This window comes from Falco biarmicus, chromosome 3 (genome assembly GCF_023638135.1).
Source record: "Falco biarmicus isolate bFalBia1 chromosome 3, bFalBia1.pri, whole genome shotgun sequence".
Lineage (NCBI taxonomy): Eukaryota > Metazoa > Chordata > Aves > Falconiformes > Falconidae > Falco > Falco biarmicus.
Window position 1 is genome coordinate 16652812 of NC_079290.1, and position 10569 is coordinate 16663380.

The 10569-nt window shown below is 52.2% G+C and overlaps 1 protein-coding gene across 1 annotated transcript; it reads right to left on the reverse strand.

Annotated features, from left to right (window-relative positions):
- Window positions 1–1512: 1512 nt before the first annotated feature.
- On the reverse strand, window positions 1513–5719 carry MYC (MYC proto-oncogene, bHLH transcription factor). Its single transcript, XM_056332839.1, has 3 exons — window positions 5375–5719; window positions 3724–4426; window positions 1513–2645 (listed from the first exon to the last, which is right to left on the reverse strand). The coding sequence occupies exons 2-3, from the start codon at window positions 4409–4411 to the stop codon at window positions 2083–2085; spliced, it is 1251 nt and encodes a 416-aa protein (XP_056188814.1). The 5' UTR covers window positions 4412–4426; window positions 5375–5719; the 3' UTR covers window positions 1513–2082.
- Between the last annotated feature and the right edge of the window lie 4850 nt (window positions 5720–10569).

Here is a 10569-nt window from a genome sequence, read left to right on the forward strand (position 1 = left end):
GCTCAGATACAATTAACAGTTTCATTTCATGTCATTCTTTTTCCTCATAAGTCAATATCTGAATTACATGCTGAAAAAAGCAACTGCAGTCCGCTTCTACAAACCCAGTTACAAGCGGGTGGGGCAGAGAAATAGGAGCGGGTGGGGCAGAGAAATAGGAGGAAAAAAAGAATTGCCTTCTCCTGTTTTTCTAACAATGGGATTTTTTTTCCCCAAGAAACCTTCAGACCAGCACCTAAAGCATTTCATCAAATGGGATTAAGACACTTACCTTCTTTTGGAAGCCCCACATACAAAATTATTGGGACTGTTACCCCAGGCTTTGCAGGGCAGAGACCTCTGGCATCTACCCTGGCTATAAAATGCTACGTCTCTGCATCCCATATACATCCCTGCTCAACCCTTCTTCCCACTCCAAACTCAAAGCAATAGAAAACCTGAACCCTCAGGCCCAGTTCAAGTTGCTGGTACTGGTGTTATCTGGCAGTACTGCTCCTTGAATGGTTAGAAGCCAAGCAAATATGTATTTAACAGGAATTATGAAAATTAGAAAGTACAAGGTTCAACTTTTTGAAAAGCGCCTTCTTCCCCCACATCAAAGGGCTCATTCATTTCTTGTTGAAGTTCTGACCGAAGTGGAGGTAAGTGGGCGAAAGGAGGGGAGAAAAAGATCACATCTCATCTTAGGAGCTGTGTCAAGGGAGTACTTTATGGCCCATCCAAAGCTGATCATGAGACAATTCCTGAATGTAAATATGATTTAATATGTCTGGCAAATGTTAGGAATCTGTCTGAGCATATTCTCCAAGTGAGAAATAGCTCTTCTTTTCCTTTGCTCCCTTTTGTGCGTCCTTGAACTTTCTATTCCTTGAATTCCCAAGTAACTGTTCACATTAATAAAGCGTTAAGGTGTTTGGCCAGGAAGATTGGCTCTGCTGATTTCAGCACTTAAAAAGGGAAACCGCTCTGTTGTTTTAACAACTTCAGCACTCACCATCTCAGTTTATTTTCTTATCCCATTTAACTTCTGTTCAAACTCAAACAGGAAGCAATTAAGGTGAGCCTACTACAAAGCAGCCCTCAAAATACATAGCTGGGTCTCTAGTGCAGAATGAAGGTCATGCCCCAAAAATCTAATTATATGTATTTGGAAGGAATGCAGAGCCTATATGCTGGGGTGACTGGTGTAAAAATCCACCACCTCAACTGTACTTTCAGCAGGCAGATGACCATAGCCAAGAACAACATCGCTCCTACCACCTTCACGGAGACATTGGTGGCAACACTGGTTGAACCAACAAAGCACATTAAGCAACCACTTTGTCTACTTGAATTAACAGAAGGGGAAGAAACTCAACTCCCAACTAAGCTGCCAAACCATCATCATTTTTCTCTCACCTAACTCCCCACTGACTTTTGTCAGGTCACTGCCATGATGACAGGGAGAAGGATGTCATGGAAATAGGCATCTAATGACAACAGTGGGAAACAAAGGAAAGTCTTTACACAGAATTTAGCTAATTATATTTTGGGCAAATATTTATTTATCTAAAAACAAAATAAAAATCATTTTTAAAAGAAAAATGTATTTAAATAAAAAAAAATTGTGAAATGTTATGGCACAGAAGTTCAAGACAAGTATAAATCCAGTTGCCACAACTGTTGCGTATTAATGTTGCACATTTTTCTATAAAGGCTTTATTAAAGGTATTTACATGGCAATAAGATGTGTAAATATATACAGCAATTTGGGGACGACTTTTTTTTGGATTCTCATATGAAAAAATGCCTTAAATACAAAATTTTAAAAGAAAAAAAGTTGAACAGTTCATCCCCAAGCATGAAGAATGTCCCATCATCCCTTATGCCCAAAGTATCAATCATGAGGCAGTTTTGAGGTTCTGGCCAAACCCTTAGGAGATTCAGCCAAGGTTGTGTAGTCTCAAGTTAAATCGCACAGCATGCAGTTGCAATAGTTCCATACTCAACGGACTGGTGTAGTTCATGAGCAATATTAGAAACATTAATATTTATCATAGTTTCAGTCTAGTTTGGGTTATTGTAAGCGATGCCCAAGAGTTCCTATGCACAAGAGTTCCTTAGCTGCTCGAGTTTGTGTTTCAACTGTTCTCTCCTCCGCCTCAACTGCTCTTTCTCTGCAATCAGTCTGTGTTCGTCCGACTGGATGGAAAGAACGTACTCCGTTGCTTTTTTCAGGATGACAACCTTGGGCGCCTTTTCGTTGTTGGCCACCTCGGGTATCTGGTCACGCAAGGCAAAGAAACTCAGCTTCAGCTCATTTCTCCTCTGGCGCTCCAAGACGTTGTGCGTTCGCCTCTTGTCGTTCTCTTCCGAATCTGACGTGCGGGGACTCGAGCATTTTCGGTTGTTGCTGATCTGTTTGAGAACTCTGCCACTGTCCAACTTTAGCCTTTTTGCAGCTGGGTATTCAACCTTGGTGGAGGGAGGCGCGGCATAATTGTGCTGATGGATGTTGACGTGACACCGTTTGAGAACCAGTGGGCTGTGGTGGGGCTTACTGTGCTCTTCTGACGTCTCTGTGCTGGATTCTGTGCTGGATTCAGATTCATTCGCTTCAGCTAATGTAACTACATCGATTTCCTCGTCTTCCTCTTGTTCTTCTTCTGCAAGGGGAGAGGGAAAAAACAAAATCCATAAGCTGATCTACGCAAATACTCTCAAGACCGCTGTATTTATAAGGGAAGGTTAGTCTGAGCTTGCATGGTGAGGAACCCATTGACAAACCCTTCTTAAACCCATTTGATGCTGCTGGACTCAGCTTTCCCCAGGAGCCTTTCCCTTAAGGAAGCAAGGCTTCGAGTGCAATAATAGGACACAGGTCTGTGCTCCAAACCCCGGCTCCCTGGTTTCAAAAAGTTTTAAAGATCTTGCGTAATTCCGAGGAGCGCATGAAAGATAGCAGGGAAGTTAAACCTCGGTTGTCAGCAGTACAGCGCAATAAAGCTCCCAGACTCAAGCTGCCCTTAATTAAGGATTTAGAAGGCTTTGGCCACGCCTCAAAAGAAAGCTTACTTAACACACATGTGTATTCAGAGACGTTTGCCGAAGCGCTCTTGATCTGCTAATTTGTGGAAAATCGAAGGGGGGGTGGAAAGGAACCAACAACCCCGAAATAACCAGGGGAGGCTGTGGCGCTTGGAGTAGAAACTCACTTTCAAACCAAATTTATGAGGGAGCGGAACAGGCTGTCAAACACCTAAGGAAGCATTTCTAAAACTTTCCCAGCCCCATTCACTCCTCCGTAGTCACTTTCACTAGCACCTCCCGGACGGCACATTCCCCCGCGGCTCTGGGGCCGGGGCTAACCCCTTCCCGGCCCGCGGGGCCGCGCAGCCCGCCTCGCCGGGGCACCGCGCTGGACACCGACCGACTCTGACCCCATTATGAAAGTTTCTCCCCACGCCCCACCCCCCCCGCTCCTTTTTTTCTTCCCCCTCCCTTTCGTCCCTCCAGCCCTGGAAGGAAAACTGGGCCGGTTTTCCAGGAAATACTCCCTGGGAGCCTCTCTGTGCCTCGCTAACGTGGCATTTAAAAAAGCCCACGCGGGGCGGGAGGGGGGGAGCGGGGGGGTGAGGAGGGAGGCCCCGCTCCCCCAGCCGAGCCCCGGGGCGGGGGGGGGGGGGCATTCGGCGCCGCGCGGATTTCCACGCCCTGCCCCGAGCACGCGTGGGCCCCACTCACCCGAGTCGCTGCTGGTGGTGGGCGGCGTGTCGTTGCCCAGCAGGGACGCGGGGCTGGCGCCGGGCGGCCCGGCGCGGGGGGCGCGCTCGCTGAGCGGGTAGGGGAAGACCACCGAGGGGTCGATGCAGTCGGCGGCGGCGGCGCCCAGGTCGTGCAGGTAGAGGCCGGCGGAGGCGGCGGGGGAGGCAGCGAGGCCGGGCGGCGGCGCGGCGGGCGGCGGGCCGGGGCGGGCGGCGGCGGGGCCCCCCTCCCGGCGGGCAGCCTGGTAGGAGGCCAGCTTCTCGGAGACCACCTTCTCCAGCTTGGCGGCGGCGGAGAAGCCGCTCCACATGCAGTCCTGGATGATGATGGACTTGACGAAGGACTCGTCGTCCGGGTCGCAGATGAAGCTCTGGTTGACCATGTCTCCCCCGAGGAGCTCGGTCACTATCTCCAGCTGGTCGGCGGTGGAGGGGAAGCAGGAGGCGGCGGCCAGGCTGGAGCGGCGGCTGGGGGAGAGGGGCGGCGTGGGCAGCAGTTCAAACTTCTTCCAGATGTCCTCGGACGGGGCGGGGGGCTGCAGCTCGCTGCCCCGCTGCTGCGCCGCCAGGTAGAAGTTCTCCTCCTCCTCCTCGAAGTAGAAGTAGGGCTGCACCGAGTCGTAATCGTAGTCGTAGTTCTTGCTGGGGAAGCCGGCGCTGAGCGGCATCGCGGCGGCTGGTGCCTGTGGGCGGGAGGGGGAAGAGGGGGGCGCCCGGGTGAGCCGCGCTCCGCCGCGGGGATCGGTTCCCCCGGCCCCGGCGGGGCCGCCGGCCCCCCCGGCGCGCAGCGCTCCCTCCCGGCTCCCCGCGCCGTGCCGCCGGGGAAACGCGCAGCCGCGTTTCGCGATTAAAAAAAAAATATTCATTCTGATCATAATAGATAAAAAACCGCACGACCTCTCTTCACCCCCTTCCAAGCTCGGCAAAACGACCGGGCGGCGCGACCCGATTGCCGACTCCCGGGCCGCCCTCCCCGCGGCCGGCGGCTCCCCCGGCGGGGCTGCCGCAGCCCGGCCGCCTGCCGCCCGGCCCCGCTTCCCGCCCGCCGCCCCTCCGCGCTCGCACGGGGCACCGCTCCGGCCGGCGCCGGCACGGAGGCCCTTCGCTCCCGAGGCCGCGTCGCCATCCCCATCCCGCCCCCCGCGTCCCGGGAGCTGGGCGGGAAGGGGCGGCGAGCGCCCGGCGGCTTCCAGCCGAGAGCCAGGCTGCTCCCCAGCCACCCACCTGGGCGTGCTGGCAGTGCGCGGGGACGGGCAGGGACCTTGGCAAACTTTGCCAAATATACATATATATATATATGCATATGTATACATATAAGCAATATGTGCGATAACCATAAAGCTGCCCGCGCATACGTGGGAGACAGCAAATGCTTCTCCCGCCCCCCGTCCCCCCCCCCCCCCCAAATATACAAAAAAAAAAAAAAAATAAAAAAAAAATCCGAGCGCAAGGAAAAGGATGGGCAACGCCGGTGCCCCGGCAGAGGAGAGCGTCCCTCGGGAGGGACCGTCGGTATCCACGTCCGCGGAGCGCAGCCCCGCCGGCAGCCCGGGTGTCACCAGCCCGTGTCAGTCCAAACGCCACAACCGCGGGGGATCGAGTGATGGGAAAAGCAGAGCCCCGCAACTCACCGGCTTCTCCAAGGCGCCAGCTGCGAAACGTAGCGAGGCAATTATTGCGGGCGGTGCGGGGAACAACAAAACAAGGCGAAAAAAAAATTATATATATATTTAAATGTAAAAATAAAAATTAATAAAAAAGAACCGCCAGCAAAGACGGGGAAGGAAAACAAAACAAACAAACAAAAAAAAAAAAGGCAAAACGCCGGGAGAACGTTGATCTCTTCCTCCCACCACGGTTTAAAAAAAGCCACACGGAGCAGCGGAGAGAAGCCGCCTTCCCGGCGTGAGGCGGATTGTAGGGTCCAAGGCGGCGCGGCGCGCTCTGTCCGGTACAATAGAAGTTTACTTGCTTTCCTCCTTTAAAGCGCCGGCGAGGGGCGGGCGGGAGGTGCTGCGGGGCGGGGGCAGCACCGCGGGGCCCTGTGTGCGCGCTCCCTCTGTGCGCGCCGCCGCTCCCCGCCCGCCCCTGGCAGCTGCGCGGGCTTCGCGCTCCCGCCGCGGGAAGGGCGCGCCGCGAGGGGGCGGCCGCGCAGCTCCGCGCCTCTCCCCCCGCCCGCGGAGAAATGCGCCGCGGCGCGGTCCTCCCGGTGCGGCGGAGAGGGCGACGCAGCGCTCCGCGGCCCTTTATATGTTTTGTTTTTTTTTTTTTTTTTTTTTTTTTTACTATTTTTTGGAGCTTTTTACTACGAGCCGCGCAAGGAGGAGAGGTCGGAAGTAAACATCGTAAAAAAAAAAATACTAGTAGGGATTAAAAAGGAGCTCCTCGGCGCTCCCCTCCTCCCGCCGGCTTTCCGGCAGGGAGAGCGCGGTGCCCTCCGATGGCGGCGGCCGGGGAAGGGGCTTCGCCCTCTCCTCTCCGCTTCTCCGGGGGGCTTCGGCGCGCAGCTAGGGCGCTGCCCCGCGGGGGAGAGGGGCGGCGGGGGCTGCGCGGGCTCCCGGCCGGCACAAAGGAGCGTGTGTGGCTCGGGCACCCCCCGCCCCGGCCACCGCTTGATTATCCCGCCTCTGCCGGCGCCTGCAGGGGATTAAACCGGGAGAGGGAGGCTGGGGGGGCGGAGGCAGAGCCCCACGGGGGTCACCTTGCAGCCGCGCTGCGCTCCCTTCGGCGGTCCCCGGGTGTGCCTCTTCCTCGGCTTGTGCCGCCCCCCCTCTGACCCCACCGGCAGCCCCTGCCCGCGGTGCCTCCTCTCCTTTCGGCCATCCCCGAAGGGGCGCGGAGCGGCGGCGGCCGAGCTCCGACGGGGCGCCCCTCGCTGCGCCCCTACCTCAGCGGGTCCCGCCGGCACCGGCGCCCCGGCCCCCTCAGACCGCTAACTGCCGGCGACCCGCACGGCCACCGCCGCCCCCCTCCTACCGCCCGGGCGGGCGCAGCTCACGCACCTGCGGTTCCCCCGGGGCCGCCGCCAGCCCCCGCCGAGCCGCGCCCCGCGCATCCCACCGCCCCTTCCCCGTGCTGCCCTCCGCACACGCGGGGTGGACAGAGGGACACCCCGCAGGGACACCCCGCTGCCTGTGTCCCCCCCAGAACGCTGCCAGGCGGATGTCCCATCCCCACCGCGGGCACCCTGCTGGGATTTTTTTTATTTATTTATTTATTTATTTATTTACACGCTCCCCTCCCTAGCTTTTTGCTAAGCGCCCGGCGAGCACAGGCGCGGGGGGGGGGAATGCGGGGGGGCGGGGGCACCCCCCTCCCAGATTCCCCTTCCCAGATCCCCCCCTCCCACCCGCACGGCGCTGGGGGCCTTTCCCACGGCCGCCGCCGCTACCGTGGGGCCATCGCGCCCTCTCCCGGCCGGCCCGCGCCCGCGGGAGGCAGCAGCAGCCCCCGCCCCGGGCACCTGCGGCTGCCCCGGCCCCCCTTTACAAGCCCCAGGGGCTGCACCCCCCCAAAAAAAAAAACCCAAACAAACAAGCACTCCTTTTTTTTTTTTGCCGACCGTTTCTGCTGGGCAGCGTTTCGCCAAGCAAAGCGTTTACAAACATCAAGACTCCCTGCACAGCGGAGGGCTGCAGGAAAAATTGGACCGTTTTCCTCTTGCCCCGAGTCCTGTTGGAAAAGGAGGGCCAGTTTCAGGCAGAAAGGGTGATAAAACAACCAAAAGCCGTTGTGTAGTCATGATGTAGATGCTTCACCTCCTGACGTTTTCAGAATCGTATTGAGCCTTGCTCAGAAATGGCTTAAAATACCTCGTGCTATTTTTAAATAATATCACCCTCTGTCTGTAGTAGATCTTGCTGCTGTGAATGGAAATAACGTGACTAAAGGCAGGCCTGAACTCAGCCAGAAAGGTACAAGATCCAGATTAATCTAGTTACAACTAGTGTAAAACACTGTGTGGGCACTTTTATCTATTTAAGAACGACATCAGAATAGCCAGATACACAATAAATGTCCTCAAAACTGTAGGAGCCGTTGAAATTCAGCCAGAGCTGGTAATAGTGGAAATATTCTGAGATTACTCCAGTACAGATAGGGTTGAAAATCACAATCCCATTTGTGATTGCAATATAATCATAGGCAGAACAATTAACTGTAGTATCATAGAGGATTATGACTGGAAGTGAGGAATAAGTAAGTAACATGAACAGATGGACTCTTAAAATACCCTGTGTTCACAGGAATGGAAAAACAGGAAAGGAAGATTGGAAGAAATGTGCTATTGAAACAATACAGCCTTCCAAAGAAACAGTCTTTAAAATATTCTATAGGATTTCTTCAGGTCTCATGCAGACTGTGAGTTCGCTGTTTTCTTGGGGGGCCAGCTCTAAGCTGTACCGGTGCAGCTCTTAGGTGGCAGTTTTAGCGTGGATGAAGAAAGACATTTCGCTCTGGTTTCTTATGTCCAGCCCCAGCTGTAAAAGAGCACTGGCAAGGTATGAAATCAGTAAGTATAAATCTCCAGTAAAAAGGCCATTTTGACAAAATAGCTGTTATACGGAAAGAATAAATACACACATATAACATTGAGGAGACAGCAGAGTCAATGTGATTGTTTTGACACGGGGGGTTTAGTGATGAATAGGAAATGGGAGGGGGCTGAGCTGGGAGCCTGGGTGGAATTTATGTGTGATGGCAGAGTGGGAACCTGTGAGAAGCAGAAATGAAAGCAAAACCTGAGAGAGATAGTGGAAAAAGCTCTCACACCTTTCTGAATCTGGAAACCCCTGAGACGAATCGTAATGTTATGCGTGCCTATGCCACCTACTGCACGTTTCATTTTCAGGCGACATCTGCAATTTCTTTTTCAGTAGACAATAAGCTGTCTAATAGTTGTAGGGTCACCAGGAACTCATAGCTATCTTCAGAAATTTCTGTTGAAATTTTCACTTGACCTCTCCATAGCTTTGCAGGTTCCTGGTCTTCTACCGGTGAGAAATGGGAAAGCACTAACTCTATATTAACTAGTCCTGGAAAGTCCTAAGTCCTTGTATGAGACATTTATCCAAACAGATGTGGTCCTTGCACTCAGAGCCATTAAAATGGGCTAGCACGCCTTTGCGTATCTGATAGCACCTGAGCAGGGAGTCATGTCTCCACCACTACCCCGAAGGACACCAGCCCAAAAAGCTGGGCCCACACTATGGAGTCAAGAAGAATTGGATTTGCCTTATTACTGTAAAAGGCAGAAAAGAAACATGCTACTTTTTCACCTCTTTCAGTGGCTGTAATTTCTTTAACAATAGGAGGTGAGATGCGTGTAGGCAGAAGCTGACAGTGTTTCTGCAAGCTGCATGGCACTGACTAAATTAATAACATCTTCCTACCCCTCTCTTTCAGGCTCATGTGCTACGCTAATAAGCATCTTCTCAATGGACTTCCCCAGCAGGTAGAGAATGCAGGTGTCTGGGAAGACCACTGTCCTTGTCTGTGTACCGTGGTGAAAACCAGACTGAAATACACCTCCTGTTGAAGATTTAGAGTGACCAGCACCACTGCAGTTTCCATCATTGCTAGCCCAGTACAGCAGCCCCAGCCACGGGCTACAAGTCTTTAGAATGATAATAAAGTGTGCAGAAGAAAGCAGCAGGCAATGTAGATGTGTGTCATCAGTAAGTATGAATGAGAGGATCACAACAGTACAATAAAAACCAAATAAAATACCATAATAAAATGTGCTAGTTTTGAAACCGGCTGTAGTGCATATCAAATACTAAGGTCTCTTCTGCTCTTGGAAGCCAAGGCTGCTTTCATCCTCACCTTGTGGATGTCCATCTTCAGATAGTGATGTCAGGGGGTTAGTGAAAGTGGCACCTGGTGTCATTTATTTACTTCATTCTCCCTCATCTTCTCACCTATGTGCCCAAGAGCCCTTGCAGCAAACATGGTAGCTTCTTCCTCCGCACCACGCTTCTCATAATCTGCCAGCCTGTGATCCTTACTATGGAAAAATTCAGACTATTCATTCCCAACAAGAAAAGAGAAATGCACAGAAGGAAATAGAAGAAAACTAAATGGGGAGAGGGCTGGGAAGGAAAGTATTGTGCTGATATTAAGCTGCTCCCCCAGCACTGCAGTGAGTACCACGTCCCTCAGAAACCTACTGAAACCCCAGAAAAGTCAGTTTTGTCATCAAGAGGATTAGGATACAGCCTCAACTGCCCTTCTGGCTTGGGCTGCAAACACCAGCCTTCAACCCAAACCAAAGGAGATTTGGAATGATCCTGCCCTGGATCTAAAGCTAGGGCTTTTATTTTTTCATTTTTTGATTGTTAAAAGAAAACATTATAGACGTTATTTTTTTCAGTTTGACAATGCATATGAAACAGGACTTGTTTTAATTTCTTAATTGTTAAAACCAAACGTTTTAGGTGTTGATTTTTTTAATCTGACAGTGCATATGAAATCAAGTCTTCAGTGAAATAAAAACATTAGCGGTTTTTAAAGGTGGTGTGGCATTAGGCACCTGTGTATCAGTATATATTTGACCTGCTTTATCCTATTCTGTATGAGTGTAAACTTGGAGAGGACATTAGGGTTGAAAGACAGGAAAACATCTTCATTGTAATGTAATTAACATTTTTGAATACAGAGAATAAAATAATTTTCACCAGCTTTGGTTTTTCCACAGCGTGCAGCCTTTACCTTTTTTTGCTTCAGGGTTAAATTACCACAGCTGTTAATTTACCTTTGTTTACAGACAGTTTCACTTTGCAGTTCTTTCAAACCATCACAGTTACTTCAGTATCAAATTTTAGTTTGT

Excerpts from the sequence above, each read along its gene's own strand:
- MYC (XM_056332839.1), bottom strand. The coding sequence starts at position 4,411 with ATGCCGCTCAGCGCCGGCTTCCCCAGCAAGAACTACGACTACGATTAC. Across the intron at positions 2,646-3,723 it reads CACCACCAGCAGCGACTCGG|AAGAAGAACAAGAGGAAGAC; the intron begins GTGAGTGGGGCC and ends CTCCCCTTGCAG.